The 20,601-nt window shown below is 44.2% G+C and overlaps 1 protein-coding gene across 1 annotated transcript in view; it reads left to right on the forward strand.

The window, feature by feature from the left end:
- The window catches only part of ptprq (protein tyrosine phosphatase receptor type Q), a 57,356-nt gene that overhangs the window by 11,505 nt on the left and 25,250 nt on the right, over positions 1 to 20,601 (forward strand). The window contains exons 14-24 of the mRNA XM_039016905.1: positions 1,230 to 1,395; positions 1,675 to 1,935; positions 2,117 to 2,277; positions 3,339 to 3,450; positions 4,255 to 4,363; positions 4,549 to 4,663; positions 13,084 to 13,153; positions 13,234 to 13,427; positions 13,724 to 13,961; positions 15,336 to 15,464; positions 15,594 to 15,740. Of these exons, the coding sequence (XP_038872833.1) occupies positions 1,230 to 1,395; positions 1,675 to 1,935; positions 2,117 to 2,277; positions 3,339 to 3,450; positions 4,255 to 4,363; positions 4,549 to 4,663; positions 13,084 to 13,153; positions 13,234 to 13,427; positions 13,724 to 13,961; positions 15,336 to 15,464; positions 15,594 to 15,740 (1,702 nt within the window). The remainder of the gene's footprint in view (positions 1 to 1,229; positions 1,396 to 1,674; positions 1,936 to 2,116; positions 2,278 to 3,338; positions 3,451 to 4,254; positions 4,364 to 4,548; positions 4,664 to 13,083; positions 13,154 to 13,233; positions 13,428 to 13,723; positions 13,962 to 15,335; positions 15,465 to 15,593; positions 15,741 to 20,601) is intronic.

The following is a 20,601-nucleotide window of genomic DNA, read 5'->3' on the forward strand; positions in this document are numbered from 1 at the left end:
AGCATCTCTGCAGCACTCCACCAATCAGGCCTTTATGGTGGCCAGATGGCTGAGACGGAAGCCACTCCTCAGTAAAAGGCACATGACGGAAACCTGGAGGAAACCTGGCACGATCCCTAAGGTGAAGCATGGTGGTGGCAGCATCATGCTGTGGGGAGACTAGTTAGGATCGAGGGAAAGATGAATGGAGCAAAGTACAGAGAGATCCTTAATGAAAACATGCTCCATGACCTTAGACTGGGGTGAAGGTTCACCTTCCAACAGGACAATGACCCTAAGCACACAGCCAAGACAACGCAGGAGTGGCTTCGGGACAAGTCTCTGAATGTCCTTGAGTGGCTCAGCAAGAGCTGTTCCAACATCAGCCAGTCCTAATCGCCCAACATCAGTGCCCGACCTCACCAATGCTCTTGTGGCTGAATGGAAGCAAATCCCCACAGCAATGAGGCCCGAGGAGGTGTGGTATATGGCTAATATACACTACATGACCAAAAGTCCTCATCGAACATCTCATTCCAAAATAATGGGCATTAATATGGAGTTGGTCCCCTCTTTGCTGCTATAGCAGCCTCCTGATGTTGGGCGATTAGGACTGGCTCACAGTCGGTGTTCCAATTCATCCCAAAGGTGTTCGATGGGGTTGTGCAGGCCAGTCAAGTTCTTCCACACCAATCTCGACAAACCATTTCTGTATGGACCTCGTTTTGTGCACGGGTGCATTGTTATGCTGAAACAGGAAAGGGCCTTCCCCAAACTGTTGCCACAAATTTGGAAGCACAGAATCTTCTTAGCAAAGGGTGGCTACTTTGAAGAATCTCAAATATAAATATATTTAGATTTTTAACACTTTTTTGGTTACTTCATGATTCAATATGTGTTATTTCATAGTTTTGATGTCTTCACTATTATTCAACAATGTAGAAAATAGTAAAAATAAAGAAAAACCTTTGAATGAGTACCTGTGTCCAAACTTTTGACTGTATATATATTTTTTTTTTCTGGTCGCAACCCCCCGCATACCTCACTTTGAGAACCCCTGACTTACTGTATACTATAGAGAATAGATTCCGTCCAAATAAAACAGACACGCTGTTCGCTCTGTGTCGTTGATTTGTGGTTTGTCACTGCCCAAACACAACTTTCCAACAAACACCAACATTTGATTTTGTCACGAAATGTTTTGTCCGATTGTGTGTGTATATGTGTTTGTGTCTGTGTGTTCTCCTTAGCTGCTGTTGTGTCCGTCAGGGGACAAGTCGTCATGTCGTGAGATGGTGGTTCATAGCAACAGTCTCCAGGTTGGAGGTTTGACCCCAGGATCAGATTATGGCATCACCGTCCTGAGCCTGCTTTTATCAGACTTCAGCCAGCCTGTCACTACACAGTTCTCCACACGTAAGACACACACACACACACACACACACACACACACACACACACACACACACACACACACACACACACACACACACACACACACACACACACACACACACACACACACACACACACACACAAATCAACCTCTTTGTGGCAACACTTAATGTGGCTTGCCATATCAGAGCTCCTAGTAGTAACCTTTGACCCTCAGCTGTGGAGAGTCAGAGACTGAGACAGAGCTCATCTAATCTCATATTCAGATGTTATATTAACGTGTGTGTTTCTCTAATGCAGGTCCGGCCGGTGTGTGTTCCCTCTCTCTGCTCTATGTTAACTCTTCCTGTGCTGTGGTGAGGTGGGACGCTGCCATTGGCCAGTTTGACTTCCACAGGGTAACTGTTGGAAATGGCTCGCAAACACATACGATAGAGGTCTCCAAGGAGAGGCAGGTTGCTACAGTAACTGGGTTGAGGGATGGCTGTATGTACAACATGAGCGTGGAGCGCATTAGACGAGGAGAGGCAGGGAGAGCTGCCTCCCTGACTGTAACCACAGGTACCTGAGTGTAACACAAAACTACATTACTCTGACCACAACTTCCCTGATTTTAAGCATGGGTTTAAGCAGGGGTCTCTCAATAAGTTATACATGTGCATAAAATATTTCTCTCTCTCTCTGTGTCCCTCCATCTCTCCCCCCCTCTCTTTTTACCTCTCTCTCTCTCTGTATCCCTTAGTGCCGGGCCGTGTGCGGGGTGTAAATGTGGTTAGTGTGTCTGCTCAGAACTTCTCTCTGCGTTGGGAGCAGTCAGAGGGGTGTGTGGACCAGTACCTCGTCAGCCTGCTGCCCAACCAAGGAACTGTCTCTGTCTACCGCACACACGACAGACTCGTACAGGTAAATACACACACACAGAAGCTATTACACAGTAGATGTTATCGGTAGAAGTGGAGACAGGAGTTAATCTGCTTCTGTAAACATCAACACAAGTGAGTTATGGAGACACACACACACACGTATATTAACACATACCTCTCCCTCACCCAGATCCCACCCCTTCCCGACCTTGCTCAGCAGCCAGGTGTCAGATACCCCCAGCGTAACCTAACACAAACGCATACACATACACACACAGGTTGAGTAATAGAGCTCATTATTTATTAGGTAGAACTCCTGAGCTCAACCCTGAATCATTCATTTGGTGAAGCTGCTCTCCCGAGAGAGAGAGAGTTTGCCTGCATGGAGTTATGGTGTACACACTGCCCTGCCTCTCTCTGACCTAACCGGCTAACTGCTGACCACTGAACGACTGCTAACGGTGGACTGGGTTACTACCAGACCTGGACTACAACTACTACTGCTGTAGCTAACCTGTTGCTATCCTAAGACTGGACTATTACTACTACTGTAACTTTCCTGCTCTAATTGTTTCTACATTATGGTGGCATGTACTGCCCTGAATATCGTCAAATCTAACCTGCTAACCGTGGCTAACTGTCGCTAACTGTGGACTGGGTTACTACATTAGGCCTGAACAACAGCTCTAAGATCTAAACTGCTGTAACACTGTGACCTGCTGTAGCTAAATTGCTGACAACATTGGATTGAACAATGGCGCTAAGACCTCTAACATTGAGCTGACATTGCCTCTTTCTCTCTAACCTGCTGCCTCTGACCAGCAAACAGCTAACTGAGCTAACAGCTAATTGGGCTAACTGGGCTAACAGCTAACTGGGCTAACTGGTAACTAGGCTAACTGGTAACTGGGCTAACAGCTAACTGGGATAACTGGGCTAGCTCCAGCATGGCCATCACTCTTCTCCTGATCATCACCTTCTACCTGGGATACACACACTCACAGGTTAGACTGCTCCACACACACACACACACATCTACAACCACATACTGTAGTTGTGTTGTGGTTGTGGTCATGTTCTGATCGTGCAGTCTCTCCTCAGGCTGACGTATCCAGTCTGAGTCCTCGAACAGCGTTTACGGTCATGGTGACCGCCGCCTCCTCCTCCAACCTCAGCCCACCGGTCAGCCGCATAATCAACAGCAACAAGACCGGTGAGATGTGTTACAGCTGAACTGATAGTGGTGTGCTCTGAGGAAACATTGGGTCTGTTCTGCTGCTGCCCTCTGCTGATAATGTTTATTATCTCCCACCCTGTGTGTGTGTGCGTTCGGTGTGTAGGTGTGTGTGTCTTTGTAGGTGTGTGTAGGTTTGTGTGCGTGCAGTGTGTAGGTGTGTGTGTGTTTGTAGGTAGGTGTGTGCACGTTTGTGTGTGTGTGTGTGTGTGTGTGTGTGGTAACACTAACCTTGCTAAGTAGAATGAATGATGCTGTAGTGAATGTCAGTGAAATGCCATAGCTCTGAGGTTCTATTCACCGGAATAGAGCAAGCTGGTCACACACACCAATAACCCCCTTGCACACTGCTAGACTGGAATAGTGTTCTTGCAGGAACCTCCCTCCTTCTACTGGTTTCACACACTGGAGACATGACAGCTCATTGACACACACACACACACACACACACACACACACACACACACACACACACACACACACACACACACACACACACACACACACACACACACACACACACACACACACACATACAAACACACATACAAACACCCAGCTGGTTGACCCAATACCAAACAACAACAGTATCTTTCACAATGTCTCTCACCATCCTCCCAATTTGTTGAAAGGACTTACTAGTTTTGGCAGTATGTACTGATAGGTATGGATTGGATTCTTTCTGATGTCACATATAACAGATTTTTAGGAGATTTTGGGGAATATGGCCTTAACAGTTCTCGTCTCGTCTCTTCTCCTTTCCTCTCCCTCCTTTTCTCCCAGCCCCAACATCCCCTCCCACCAATCTAGAGGGGGAGAGGGTGGGCTCCAATGGGATCCTTCTGTCTTGGACCATGCCCTCTGACTCCCGCATTGACGGTTATGTCATCAGGTAAGGAGGCATATTATGTAGACCCAGATTAAGCCTTCTCCTGGAACACTATTAGGGGAATAACACTATAAGGGGGGAATAAGGTGTTGATATTCCACCACTATTTACCTCTAAATAAAGTTTAAATAAAGTTGTTTGTATATCATCTGGTGTTTAAATAAAGTTGTTTCTATTTAATTTAATAGGTACAAGGAGGTGTGTCCATATCCAGACCCCACCTTCAAAGAGGTGACCAAACACCTGGACATCCCTGAGACCCTTCTCAACCTCTTCTTACCAGGGTCTACCTATAACATCAAGGTAACACTCACACAGTAAACATACTGTAAGTAACGTCTCTCTGCTCTCTTTCACACACACATCTAGAAGGTAATCATACACGGGAGAGGCTATACAGACATGCCTGGTGCCCAAAATGTATGACGTATGCCGCGCAGTGAGAGTTGAGTGGGGACGGATGGATTCGGTTCTGTCAGTCAACCTAATGAGCCAGGTAGTTTACACTTGTGGCTAGAAGCGATAATTTGAAACTTGTCTGCTGATGTTGGGACTTGGAGTGTTCAGAATCATTCCGTTTTTATCGGACTACAAAAGCAATAAATGTGCTTTAGCTGTCACCCTGGCCTGATTTTAGCTACACTATCTAGCTACTTCCCTCTGAGTTACTGCAGGAGAGCAGTGCTCGGAAATCAGGACTCAGGAGCGAGACACCCCGTGTTGTTGTGTTGCCGGCTTGCAGCGCAAACTCTCCCCGTTGAGCAGTGAACTGTATTACGGTGACATCCAGATATATACCAATATATACCAATATTACAAGTTATTTCACATCTAGGCTGCTTTCCTACTCAAAATATTATTAAGTGGGATGGAACAAATTGGCCACGTTAGCTAGCGCCAGTGACATGTGATAGCTGCCCGGTTAATCAAGTGCAAATGCACTGGTCATTCACACCGGCTTGTCATTACAGATGGTGACCATTACTACAAGTTTTAACTAGCGCCATCCTTCTAGCCAGCATAAACTAGCTAGTTGGGAAAGGCTCAGGACAGCTGACTGAACTGAATCCATTCCTCTCCACTCTCCTTCTTCTTCTTCTGTGGATTTTATGGCTGACTATAACCCAAAAAGGTGTATTGGACGGGTTGAAAAAACAAGGTAAAAAGAAAATTCATACGTGATAGGGAAAACAAACTTAATCCTCCCAAATAAATAGTTAATTGACAAAACTAAAACAAAACTCCCACGTCTTCCTTCCATCAAATCTCCATATCTCCCTTCTCGGGCTCTAGGGCCTGAGGGCGGTACGGCTTGTGACAATACTCCATGCAACTCCTCCGCTGTGAAATCTTTCAGTCCCAGGAACTGCTCCGCCGCATCCACAATGATATCTATTTTCCTGGACCTTCTTTAAACTTTGGCAGTGCCATTAATTACCATAGCTATAAAGGCCACAAAGTCCACCTTCTCAGCCTTTAAAATGTCAGGCTACTGCGGGTGAAAGGCAACCCCTGCAGCCTGCAGTGAAGGCCTATCCACCACCATGGACTCTTCAGGGGCACCATTCGAACCCTCAACCTTTTTAACAGGCGCTGCATATGAAATGCCCCGGACAGCACTGATTTTGGCCAGCTCATTCTCTTTCAACCTGGTCGAGCATTCCAAGGAGGTGGCTTCATGGTTCCCACCACAATTGCAACATGTCACATTTTCATCTAATCACTATAAAAACACACTTTTCCACAACTTGGACATCTCGGCTTCTCCCTTCTTCAAACACTTGAAACATGTCCAAAAGCTTTACAGTGCATTGGTGGGATAAATGCTCTATGAAGTTTATACAATCCATTCGGAAAGTATTCAGACCCCTTGACATTTTGTTCCTTTACAGCCTTATTTTAAAATGAATTAAATTTTAAAAAGTCCTAATCAATCTACACATAATACCCCATAATGACAAAGTGTAAACAGGTTTTTAGAAATGTTTGCTAATTTATTACAAATTTAAAAAAAAATTTTTTATTTACATAAGTATTTAGACCCTTTGCTATGAGACTCGAAATGGAGCTCAGGTGCATCCTGTTTCCATTGATCATCCTTGAAATGTTTTTACAACTTGATTGGAGTCCACCTGTGGTAAATTCAAATGATTGGACATGATTTGGAAAGGTACACACCTGTCTATAGAAGGTCCCACAGTTGACAGTGCATGTCAGAGCAAAAACCAAGCAATGAGGTCGAAGGAATTGTCCGTAGAGCTCCGTGACAGGATTGTGCCGAGACACAGATCTGGGGAAGGGTACCAACACATTTCGGCAGCATTGAAAGTCCCCAAGAACACAGTGGCCTCCATCATTCTTAAATGGAAGAAGTTTGGAACCACCAAGACTCTTCATAGAGCTGGTCGCCCGGCCAAACTGAGCAATCAGGGGAGAAGGGCCTTGGTCAGGGAGGTGACCAAGAACCCGATCCAGAGTTCAGAGTTCAGAATCCCATCCAGAGTTCAGAGTTCAGAATCTGATCCAGAGTTCCACTGTGGAGATGGGAGAACCTTCTAGAAGGACAACCATCTCTGCAGCACTCCACCAACCAGGTCTTTATGGTAGGGTGGCCAGACGGAAGCCACTCCTCAGTAAAAGGCACATGACAGCCCGCTTGGAGTTTGCCAAAAGGAACATAAAAGGACTCAGACCATGAGAAGCAAGATTCTCAGGTCTGATGAAACCAAAATTGAATTATTTGGCCTGAATGCCAGGTGTCACATCTGTAGGAAACCTGGCATCCTGGCACCACGGTGAAGCATGGTGGTGGCAGCATCATGCTGTGGGGATGTTTTACAGCAGCAGGGACTGGGAGACTAGTCAGGATCGAGGGAAAGATGAACGGAACAAAGTACAGAGAGATCCTTGATGAAAACCTGCTCCAGAATGCTCAGGACCTCAGACTGGGGTGAAGGTTCACCTTCCAACAGGACAACGACCCTAAGCACACAGCCAAGACAACGCAGGAGTGGCTTCGGAAAAAGTCTCTGAATGTCCTTGAGTGGACCATCAAGAGCCCGGACTTGAACCCGATCGAACATCTCGAAAGACCTGTGCAGCAACGCTCCCCATCCAACCTGACAGAGCTTGAGAGGATCTGCAGAGAAGAATGGGAGAAACTCAAATACAGGTGTGCCAAGCTTGTAGCATCATACCGAAGAAGACTCGAGGCTGTAATCGCTGCAAAAGGTGTTTCAACAAGGTACTGAGTAAAGGGTCTGAATATTTATTTAAATGTCATATTTCAGTTTTTTATTTTTCAAAATTTGCTACATTTTCTAAACCTGTTTTTGCTTTGTCATTATGGGGTATTGTGTGTAGATTGACTGGGGGAAAAAACAATTTCATACATTTTAGAATAAGGCTGTACTGTAACAAAATGTGGAAAAAGTCAAGGGGTCTGAATACTTTCCGAATGCACTGTATACCCCAACTGCACTTGAGTAGGGAGAGACTCCAAATCAAAAAACTAAAGAACAGATAGACTCTTCAACATCGACTTCCCACGAGACACCAGATATTGCCCTGTTCTGAAGAGACACAGACGACACGTCAAACTTATCAAATCGGGTGGGACGCAACAGACGTTCCTCCTGATCCTCAGAAGTACAAAAAATCTAAGCAAGCCCGCCTCTCGTAATCCTAACAGCCTTCACTTTACCCAGCACTCTATCCACTAGTTTGGATATCTCAAATGGATTCTTCAAGATTGGTCATTCGATCAGCTGCTCCTCATTAACAAACCGTACTCCTACAAGATACGATGGGACATTCTCAGCACTGTACACTACTTTGCTTCGTTTTCCATTTTTTTGGACAATATTCCAATTCTCCTTGATTCTAACGCCAATAGATTCACAATTCACATCAGCGTCCGCTTCTGCCATTTTTCCTCTTGTTCGTTCCCCCCCATTTTCTTTGTCTCCACTCGACGCTGCTGCTGCTGCTTGTGCTACTGCTGCTACCGCTACTGCTACTGCTGCTGCTGCTGCTGCTGCTGCTGCTGCTACTGCTGCCACTGCTACTGCTGCTGCTGCTGCTGCTGCTGCTGCTGCTTGTGCTGCTGCTGCTACTGCTGCTGCTGCTACTACTGCTACTATTGCTGCTGCTACTGCTGCGGCTACTGCTACTGCTGCTACTGCTGCTTCTGCTACTGCTGCTGCTACTGCTGCTACTGCTACTGCTACTGCTGCTACTGCTACTGCTGCCACTGCTACTGCTGCTGCTGCTGCTGCTGCTGCTGCTGCTTGTGCTGCTGCTGCTACTGCTGCTGCTGCTACTACTGCTACTATTGCTGCTGCTACTGCTGCTGCTACTGCTACTGCTGCTACTGCTGCTACTGCTACTGCTACTGCTGCTACTGCTACTGCTGCCACTGCTACTGCTGCTGCTGCTGCTGCTGCTGCTGCTGCTGCTGCTGCTGCTGCTTGTGCTGCTGCTGCTACTGCTGCTGCTGCTACTACTGCTACTATTGCTGCTGCTACTGCTGCGGCTACTGCTACTGCTGCTACTGCTGCTTCTGCTACTGCTGCTGCTGCTGCTGCTGCTGCTGCTTGTGCTGCTGCTGCTACTGCTGCTGCTGCTACTACTGCTACTATTGCTGCTGCTACTGCTGCGGCTACTGCTACTGCTGCTACTATTGCTGCTGCTACTGCTGCTACTGCTACTGCTGCTACTGCTGCTTCTGCTACTGCTGCTGCTACTGCTGCTACTGCTACTGCTACTGCTGCTACTGCTGCTGCTGCTACTACTACTACTACTAATACTACTGCTCTTCTTCTTCTGTGGATTTTTTATGGAGGTTGGCAACCAACTTGAATGTGCATTACCGCCACCAACTGGATGGGAGTGTGGACCAGAGACAGGGAAAGTCTAAATCCTACCCAATATCCTCATCTCCCTAAGGAAATTAAATACATAATTAAATACTACATCCCCTGAAGATTTTCCCAGCAGTTCACTTAATCTTGACTCTTCAACCCCATAACTCCTCAAATCTAATAACAAATCAGTCCCTTTCCCTCCTATATTTCTGGCACTGAAATAAAATGTGCTCCACTGTCTCCATCTCCTCCTGACAATAATCACATCCACGGCCGGCCCATTTATTAGGCAGGACTAGAGGGCCGCCTTTGGTGCAGATTGACAAGGGCAGCATTTTTTGAGCTAAACTGACCAAGACGCACCTCCAACAACACATATAACCTCACATAATTCTACCCCAAAACAATTTCTCTCAACCATTGGCATATTGGCTTTTTAGGTGAGTGCCGATGCCTCCCTGTGATAAACAGTGCCCACTTTGTCACGGGCAGGGGCACAAAATATTTTGCTTGCCCATTCCCAGCGTGCCTCTTCAGGGTGCTGTTGGAAAGAGGCATCGCTGCGGTGCTCCACCAACGTTCCCTAAAAAAAAATCTAACATAAATCATATAGTAGATATAACATATGGTAGAAAGAGTATGTGTTATTTTCTGTATGTGGTATTTTCTGTAGCCTACAGGTTGGAGATAAAATGTATGACAATGTAATGAGATGGACACTTTGTACATCATGCACGTTTCTTCGAACAAATAGCCTAACCTAAATGGCTCCCAATCAATTCAAAAATGTGCTTTCATGTTAACAAACAACATATTCTAAAAACAAGACAGGTCAAAGTAAAATGGACAATATGGAATGTACAATCACAACTGTCCAGGTGTTTCACCCCATTGTCGTGATCAGTGCATTCATTCATAAAATTCCATTTCAGGCAACACTGTAGGCTACGCCTCAATAAGCACGGACCTGACGCCGGTGCCTTTTGGAAGTCTTTTTTTGGTGCAGTCCGGACCGGCCTTGATTTCCACATCCACGGATATTGGTTTTTGGTCCGGTCCGTACAAAATTTGAACCAATCATAGCCAGCAATTTTTGGTCTCGCCAAGGGCAGCAGAATGGCAAGGACCGGCCCTGATCACACCTCCCAGTCGGATGTTTCCCCACCAATTTCAATGTACTATTGAGCCTTGTGTTTCCCAGTCTCAGCCTTGTGATTACACTTTCCTCCCTTCTCTCTCAACCTGAGGACCTCCCTGCCCCCACCTTTTTCTGGATCTTATACAGCTGTCTTCCCTTTCCCTCCCTTTTCTACAACTCTTGCCATTTGTTTTAAATCACTGTTTTTATCAACCCCTTGGCTTCTGCTTTACTGATTTGAATTTCATCTCAACGTTAGGATGTATAAGAGCCTGCTTGGCGATAACATCCACCTCCTCATTCCCCTCTACTCCCACATGAGCTGGTACCGAGGATCATCTGTCTCACCCTATACAAGCACTGTAAACCCTCATACAATCCTGCCTGCTCCGAGACAAAAATGAATTTAAGCTTATCAGTGCTGTACAGCAGTCAGAGCAGATGACTACCGTCTGGCCTCACCTCCTCCACCCACTCTGCAGCCAAGAGTATGGCCATCAACTCCGTTGTGTAAACAGATAAATGATCTGTTGCTCTTTTTTTCACTGCAACCTTAAACTCAGGAACACTAAAAGCTGCACCTGTCCTCCCTGTTTAATGTTCCTTAGACCCATATGTGAATATATTCAAGGATGCATAGTATTGTGTTCTTAAGTGTTCACTTACAACTGAATCTATTCCTTCCTCAACATCTCTTACCCTCTCAAGCAACCCTAGATCTATCACTGTCGGAGGGAGCAACCAAGGTGGGATATGGAGGACGAACCACAGAGGGGCTAAACTCCCTCCCAAACAACCCCATCCCTCTCGCCATGCCATTGCCTATCCACCCAAAACTTGTATTCAGATTTTGTTCATGTTCCCAGCACTCAGAGTACCTTTTTTGTAGGACGTGTTCCAATCAATGCTCATCTGTGCGAGATACGTCATCAATTTCTTCTTCTTCTTCTTCAAGGTTTATTGGCAGACTACGCTCATAAGGTGTATTGCTGCCACCTGCTGTACGAGGTAGTAAAAAAAAAAAAAAAAAGCTGTTTTGGATTAACCAAATACATACTAATTACCAAAAACACTAACCAAAACTCACTCTACTACCCTGAATTAAAAAAATAATATATCATTACATTTTTTTTTTACTCCTTCAGTCAGATTTAAATGTCTTTTCAGATCCCTACACAGATTCAGGAACCTGGGAGGGGGGAACCTCGCCATTCAGTACTCCCCGTAACATTTTGGCTGTAAAGTCCTGGAGATCCAGAAATCTATTTGCCGCCTTCACAATGATATCTAGCTTCTTAGATTTTTTATTAATTTGACTAGTGCAATTCATCACTTGTGTTATGAACTCAACAAAGTCCACCTTCTTCACTGTTCGTGTGTCGGGATCCTTCTCCTGAATGGCATTCACTACAGACTGTGGGACATCACCTACCATCTCCTCTCTACTACTCACTCCTTCAGCTATTTTCACTGCCTCCACATAGGAGTCCTGCTGGATAGCCCTGATCCTAGCTACTGGGACCTCCTTCATTTTTACAGGGCACTCTAGGAACTGGAACGTGATTCCCATCACAATTACAGCAACAAGCTGTAACACTGCAGCGGCTTCTGTACATACGGTCTCACCGCATATCTCAAATACCCAAGTTTTACATAAATCGGGAGAATCACTTCATCAAACGACAGTAAAACTGATAGACTTTACTCCTTCTTTACGCCTATCATTCAAGTCAAGCTACATGCGTCTACCACTCCTGGCATGTTATCCATAAACCACACAGCCTTTATATCCAACAAGACACCAGCGATGACACCTTTAACCGGTGCCCTACTCTGAAAGTCAAAGCTTTCCACGTCATATGTCGATATCTTGTAGAGCCACAGAGCCTTCTCCTTTTGTACTTTTGACACACACGAAATCAACATACCGCTCCTGGTCATTCTGACTGATTCCACTTTTCCCAATTCGTCCTTCACGTCATCAATTAGTGCACCAGGCGTGTCCATATAGCCTCTCCCATCAATCACACGTACATCATTCAATAGAAATGTAACGTAAGCATATGGTAGAATGTGTGTTTTAACCATATCTGTCTTTTCCTTTGTGTGCATCCATCCATGCGTGTGTGTGTGTTCTGGGAAGATGCCTCCGGCGGGGAAACTATTCTCTTGATCTGGTTAAATAATTAATTGTGATTAAATTATTTATAATGTAAAATATCTATGGATCAGCCATGCTGTTCTTTTTCCACAGACTATTCTGCCAATATGCTGTGTGTGATTATGGTTAATAGTTTTCAGATAGAGTTCGAACTTCACTTTAACCTCACATCTGAAGGATGGCACTCTCTACAGGGTAGTGCCCTTACTGTCACTGTGAAGCTGGGGTCTCCTTAAGACTAGAGGAAATAGTGACCCCATCTTGCATCATCATCATCAACCAGCATCATCTGACCTCTAATCCAGAGAGGCCCAACCTTGCTTAGCTTCAAAGACAAGCTAGCAGTGGTGCTATGGATGTCCCTGTAGTCAGTGTGTATATCTGCCTGCCTGGTGTTGTGTGACTGTTGCATCAATAAACATCCCTGACCACTGGTAGAGATTAACATGGTGGAGATCTGACGACTTAATCCTGAATTAGTAATGATGATTAATACTCTCTCTCTCTCTCTCTCTCTCTCTCGCTCTCTCGCTCTCTCGCTCTCTCGCTCTCTGTCCAGGTTGCAGCAGAAAACTCTGCTGGTATTGGACCCTATAGCAAGTCTCTGTACATCAAAACTGCTGAGGCTCGTAGGTATCCACAAATAACATACAAACACACACACACACACTTACACAAACAGACAACTGTAACCCTTTGTCAGCCCCAGGCCTGGTGACTAACCTGACAGCGTTTGCTGAGAACCACACGTTTGTAGTGGTCACTTGGCTCCTGCCACTCCGCATCAACGGTCTGATCACCAAGTTTGCGGTCAAAGCCAAACACGCTCGTACTGGTCAGACCGTCCGCATACTGGAGCTGGATGCTGAGGACATCATGACCGGAGCGCTACCACACTGCAACGTATGTCTTTCTCTCTTTCTCTTTCTTTCTCTCTCTCTGTTTGTCTGCTTCTTTCTCTCTCTCTACACAGATACTCTGACCACATCGTTAACAGAAGACTATCTAGATGAGATTCGATTTTTCAACTGGTTTTTAAACGTTCAGAAAATATATTGTTGTACAACCAGAACAGTGATACAGGCCCCCAGTTTTTCTCCCTCTCTTTCTCCCTCTCTTTCTCTCACTCACTCACTCCCTCTCTCTCTCTCTCTGTCTTTCGTGTACTTAAATGTGTGTTTGTGTATGTGTGTGTGTAGGATGCAGCAGACATCCTGTCTCGTGGGACCCCCAGTCCGTCAGAGGTGACAGCTCTGACAGCGTCCTCTCCTCCCGTCACCCTGTCAGCCGTCCCGCCCGCCGCCACCTGGGCTGTACCAATATCCGTAGGGGTGGACCAGCTGCGACCTTACACAGCATACGTCTTCGAAGTGTCTGCTTTCACCTCCGACGGAGAGGGACAGGTCGCCTCCACCATGGTCCGCATGCCTGAGTCAGGTACACACCCACACACTCCACCTGTCTCCATCTACATCCCACTGGGCACAGACGTCAGTTCAACGTCTAATTTTCATTTACATTTGGTTGTGTTGTCAGCTATTGTGAATTCAATGTGAAATCAACAAAAAAATGACCATGTCAGTGGATTTAGGTTAAAATTTAGGTGAAAAATGCCCTTACGTTGTTGACTTTTTGCGAATCCAATGCGTTTGATTCAATGTCATCGCACAGATTTTTGGGGTTGAAATTATGTGGAAACAACTTTGATTCAACCAGTTTTTGCCAGTGGGATATCTCTGTCTATATATCTCTCTCTATCTGTTCCTATCTCTCCATATCTCTCTATCTGTTCCTATCTCTCCATCTCTCTCTATCTGTTCCTATCTCTCCATATCTCTCTATCTGTTCCTATCTCTCCATCTCTCTCTATCTGTTCCTATCTCTCCATCTCTCTCTATCTGTTCCTATCTCTCCATCTCTCTCTATCTGTTCCTATCTCTCCATCTCTCTCTATCTGTTCCTATCTCTCTATCTATCTCTATCTGTTCCTATCTCTCCACCAATCTCTATCTGTTCCTATCTCTCCATCTCTCTCTATCTGTTCCTATCTCTCCATCTGTTCCTATCTCTCCATATCTCTCTATCTGTTCCTATCTCTCCATCTCTCTCTATCTGTTCCTATCTCTCCATCTCTCTCTATCTGTTCCTATCTCTCAATCTCTCTCTATCTGTTCCTATCTCTCTATCTATCTCTATCTGTTCCTATCTCTCCACCAATCTCTATCTGTTCCTATCTCTCCATCTCTCTCTATCTGTTCCTATCTCTCCATCTCTCTCTATCTGTTCCTATCTCTCCATATCTCTCTATCTGTTCCTATCTCTCCATCTCTCTCTATCTGTTCCTATCTCTCTATCTATCTCTATCTGTTCCTATCTCTCTATCTATCTCTATCTGTTCCTATCTCTCCACCAATCTCTATCTGTTCCTATCTCTCCATCTCTCTCTATCTGTTCCTATCTCTCCATCTCTCTCTATCTGTTCCTATCTCTCCATCTCTCTCTATCTGTTCCTATCTCTCCATCTATCTCTCTATCTGTTCCTATCTCTCTATCTCTCTCTATCTGTTCCTATCTCTCTATCTATCTCTATCTGTTCCTATCTCTCCACCAATCTCTATCTGTTCCTATCTCTCCATCTCTCTCTATCTGTTCCTATCTCTCCATCTCTCTCTATCTGTTCCTATCTCTCCATCTCTCTCTATCTGTTCCTATCTCTCCATCTCTCACTATCTGTTCCTATCTCTCCATCTATCTCTATATGTTCCTATCTCTTCATCTCTCACCATGTGGATATGTATCTGTGTGATGCAGCCCCAGAGGACCCTCCCCACAACCTGTTGGTATGGAACATGACGTCTAAGTCAGTCTCTGTCTCCTGGGAACCTCCAACCATCGTTACCGGACGTTTCAGCTACGTTATCTATCTCTACGGCCCCACAGGTAAACACACACATACACATACAGTACATCACTACATTTAAAATACTTGCTGAAGTAAAAACACTGAAGGTCGCAGATCTGACCCGAACGGTGTTTGTGTTTGTGTGTGCGTGTGCGTGTGTTTCTCAGGGTTTATCTATGAGAACAGCACAGGGGACCTGAGATTTGTGTACTCTGGTCTGACACCCTACACACGCTACAGAGTGGCGGTGCGGGCCAAGTCTGCTGGCCTGCTGGGGCCTGAGGCCTTTACTGCTGTACTGACACCTGCTGAGGGTAAGAACACACACAAAAACATGTGTCTTGAGTGATGTGCTCTAGCAGTGTGGTGCCCTTCCTCTCCCTATTGGTCAGTGTGGTGAGTGCAGGAGTATTTTCCGACCTAAAACATCTAAACATTCGGCCCTCTAACATTATGTCTAATACTGTCTGTCGGATACAGTCTGTCTGATACTGTCTGTCTGATACTGTCTGTCTGATACTGTCTGTCTGATACTGTCTGTCGGATACTGTCTGTCTGATACTGTCTGTCTGATACTGTCTGTCTAATACTGTCTGTCTTATACTGTCTGTCTGATACTGTCTGTCTGATACTGTCTGTCGGATACTGTCTGTCTGATACTGTCTGTCTGATACTGTCTGTCTGATACTGTCTGTCGGATACAGTCTGTCGGATACAGTCTGTCTGATACTGTCTGTCTGATACTGTCTGTCTGATACTGTCTGTCGGATACTGTCTGTCTGATACTGTCTGTCTGATACTGTCTGTCTAATACTGTCTGTCGGATACAGTCTGTCTGATACTGTCTGTCTGATACTGTCTGTCTGATACTGTCTGTCGGATACTGTCTGTCTGATACTGTCTGTCTGATACTGTCTGTCTGATACTGTCTGTCGGATACTGTCTGTCTGATACTGTCTGTCTGATACTGTCTGTCGGATACTGTCTGTCTGATACTGTCTGTCGGATACTGTCTGTCTGATACTGTCTGTCTGATACTGTCTGTCTGATACTGTCTGTCTAATACTGTCTGTCTAATACTGTCTGTCTAATACTGTCTGTCTTATACTGTCTGTCTGATACTGTCTGTCTGATACTGTCTGTCCGATACTGTCTGTCTAATACTGTCTGCCTGATACTGTCTGTCCAATACTGTCTGTCCAATACTGTCTGTCTAATACTGTCTGATACTGTCTGTCTGATACTGTCTGTCTAATACTGTCTGATACTGTCTGTCTAATACTGTCTGTCTAATACTGTCTAATACTGCCTGTCTGATACTGTCTGTCTGATACTGTCTGTCTGATACTGTCTGTCTAATACTGTCTGTCTAATACTGTCTAATACTGTCTGTCTAATACTGTCTGAAACTGTCTGTCTGATACTGTCTAATACTGTCTTTCTAATACAGTCTGTCTAATACTGTTTGTCTGATACTGTCTAATACTGTATGTCTAATACTGTCTGCCTGATACTGTCTGTCTGATACTGTCTGTCTAATACTGTCTGTCTAATACTGACTGTCTGATACTGTTTGTCTGATACTGTATGTCTGATACTGTCTGTAATATACTGTCTGTCTGATACTGTCTGTCTTATACTGTCTGTCTTATACTGTCTGTCTTATACTGTCTGTCTGATACTGTCTGTCTGATACTGACCGTCTGATACTGTCTGTCTGATACTGTCTGTCTGATACTGTCTGTCTAATACGGTCTGCCTGATACTGTCTGTCCAATACTGTCTGTCCGATACTGTCTGTCTAATACTGTCTGATACTGTCTGTCTGATACTGTCTGTCTAATACTGTCTGATGCTGTCTGTCTAATACTGTCTGTCTAATACTGTCTAATACTGCCTGTCTGATACTGTCTGTCTAATACTGTCTGTCTGATACTGTCTGTCTAATACTGTCTGTCTAATACTGTCTAATACTGTCTGTCTAATACTGTCTGAAACTGTCTGTCTGATACTGTCTAATACTGTCTTTCTAATACAGTCTGTCTAATACTGTTTGTCTGATACTGTCTAATACTGTATGTCTAATACTGTCTGTCTGATACTGTCTGTCTGATACTGTCTGTCTAATACTGTCTGTCTAATACTGACTGTCTGATACTGTATGTCTGATACTGTCTGTAAGATACTGTCTGTCTGATACTGTCTGTCTAATACTGTCTGTCTAATACTGTCTGTCTGATACGGTCTAATACTGTCTGTCTAATACTGTTTGATACTGTCTGTCTAATACTGTCTGTCTAATACTGACTGTCTGATACTGTTTGTCTGATACTGTATGTCTGATACTGTCTGTAATATACTGTCTGTCTGATACTGTCTCTTATACTGTCTGTCTTATACTGTCTGTCTTATACTGTCTGTCTGATACTGTCTGTCTGATACTGACCGTCTGATACTGTCTGTCTGATACTGTCTGTCTGATACTGTCTGTCTAATACGGTCTGCCTGATACTGTCTGTCCAATACTGTCTGTCCGATACTGTCTGTCTAATACTGTCTGATACTGTCTGTCTGATACTGTCTGTCTAATACTGTCTGATGCTGTCTGTCTAATACTGTCTGTCTAATACTGTCTAATACTGCCTGTCTGATACTGTCTGTCTAATACTGTCTGTCTGATACTGTCTGTCTAATACTGTCTGTCTGATACTGTCTTTCTAATACAGTCTGTCTAATACTGTTTGTCTGATACTGTCTAATACTGTATGTCTAATACTGTCTGTCTAATATTGTCTGTCTGATACTGTCTTTCTAATACAGTCTGTCTAATACGGTCTGCCTGATACTGTCTGTCCAATACTGTCTGTCCGATACTGTCTGTCTAATACTGTCTGATGCTGTCTGTCTAATACTGTCTGTCTAATACTGTCTAATACTGCCTGTCTGATACTGTCTGTCTAATACTGTCTGTCTAATACTGTCTGTCTGATACTGTCTATCTAATACTGTCTGTCTGATACTGTCTTTCTAATACAGTCTGTCTAATACTGCCTGTCTGATACTGTCTTTCTAATACAGTCTGTCTAATACTGACTGTCTGATACTGTCTGCCTGATACTGTCTGTCTGATACTGTCTGTCTAATACTGTCTGTCTAATACTGACTGTCTGATACTGTATGTCTGATACTGTCTGTAAGATACTGTCTGTCTGATACTGTCTGTCTAATACTGTCCGTCTGATACTGTCCGTCTGATACTGTCTGTCTGATACTGTCTGATACTGTCTCTCTAATAATGTCTGTCTGTTACTTTCTGTCTGATACTGTCTGTCTGATACTGTCTGTCTAATACTGTCTGTCTAATACTGTCTGTCTGTGTCTAATACTGTCTGTCTAATACTGCCTGTCGGATACTGTCTGTCTGATACTGTCTGTCTGATACTGTCTGTCGGATACTGTCTGTCGGATACTGTCTGTCTGATACTGTCTGTCTAATACTGTCTGTCTAATACTGTCTGTCTGATACTGTCTGTCTAATACTGACTGTCTGATACTGTCTGTCTGATACTGTCTGTCTAATACTGTCTGTCCGTTACTGTCTGTCTGTGCTTCTACACCTGCATTGCTTGCTGTTTGGGGTTTTAGGCTGGGTTTCTGTACAGCACTTCGAGATATTAGCTGATGTACGAAGGGCTATATAAAATAAATTTGATTTGATAATACTGTCTGCCTGATACTGTCTGTCCAATACTGTCTGTCTAATACTGTCTAATACTGCCTGTCTGATACTGTCTGTCTAATAATGTCTGTCTAATACTGTCTGTCTAATACTGTCTAATAATGTCTGTCTGATACTGTCTAATACTGTCTTTCTAATACAGTCTGTCTAATACTGTTTGTCTGATACTGTCTAATACTGTATGTCTAATACTGTCTGCCTGATACTGTCTGTCTAATACTGTCTGATACTGTCTGTCTGATACTGTCTGTCTAATACTGTCTGATACTGTCTGTCTAATACTGTCTGTCTAATACTGTCTAATACTGCCTGTCTGATACTGTCTGTCTAATAATGTCTGTCTAATACTGTCTGTCTAATACTGTCTAATAATGTCTGTCTGATACTGTCTAATACTGTCTTTCTAATACAGTCTGTCTAATACTGTTTGTCTGATACTGTCTAATACTGTATGTCTAATACTGTCTGCCTGATACTGTCTGTCTGATACTGTCTGTCTAATACTGTCTGTCTAATACTGACTGTCTGATACTGTTTGTCTGATACTGTATGTCTGATACTGTCTGTAATATACTGTCTGTCTGATACTGTCTGTCTAATACTGTCTGTCTTATACTGTCTGTCTTATACTGTCTGTCTGATACTGTCTGTCTAATACTGACCGTCTGATACTGTCTGTCTGATACTGTCTGTCTGATACTGTCTGTCTAATACGGTCTGCCTGATACTGTCTGTCCAATACTGTCTGTCCGATACTGTCTGTCTAATACTGTCTGATACTGGCTGTCTGATACTGTCTGTCTAATACTGTCTGATACTGTCTGTCTAATACTGTCTGTCTAATACTGTCTAATACTGCCTGTCTGATACTGTCTGTCTAATAATGTCTGTCTGATACTGTCTGTCTAATACTGTCTGTCTAATACTGTCTAATACTGTCTGAAACTGTCTGTCTGATACTGTCTAATACTGTCTTTCTAATACAGTCTGTCTAATACTGTTTGTCTGATACTGTCTAATACTGTATGTCTAATACTGTCTGCCTGATACTGTCTGTCTGATACTGTCTGTCTGATACTGTCTGTCTAATACTGTCTGTCTAATACTGTCTGTCTAATACTGACTGTCTGATACTGACTGTCTGATACTGTCTGTAATATACTGTCTGTCTGATACTGTCTGTCTGATACTGTCTGTCTAATACTGTCTGTCTGATACGGTCTAATACTGTCTGTCTAATACTGTTTGATACTGTCTGTCTAATACTGTCTGTCTGATACTGTCTGTCTGATACTGTCTGTCTAATACTGTCTGTCTGATACTGTCCGTCTGATACTGTCTGTCTGATACCGTCTGATACTGTCTCTCTAATAATGTCTGTCTGTTACTGTCTGTCTGATACTGTCTGTCTGATACTGTCTGTCTAATACTGTATG

The sequence above is a fragment of the Salvelinus namaycush genome, chromosome 21, assembly GCF_016432855.1.
Source record: "Salvelinus namaycush isolate Seneca chromosome 21, SaNama_1.0, whole genome shotgun sequence".
NCBI classification, from domain to species: Eukaryota; Metazoa; Chordata; class Actinopteri; order Salmoniformes; family Salmonidae; genus Salvelinus; species Salvelinus namaycush.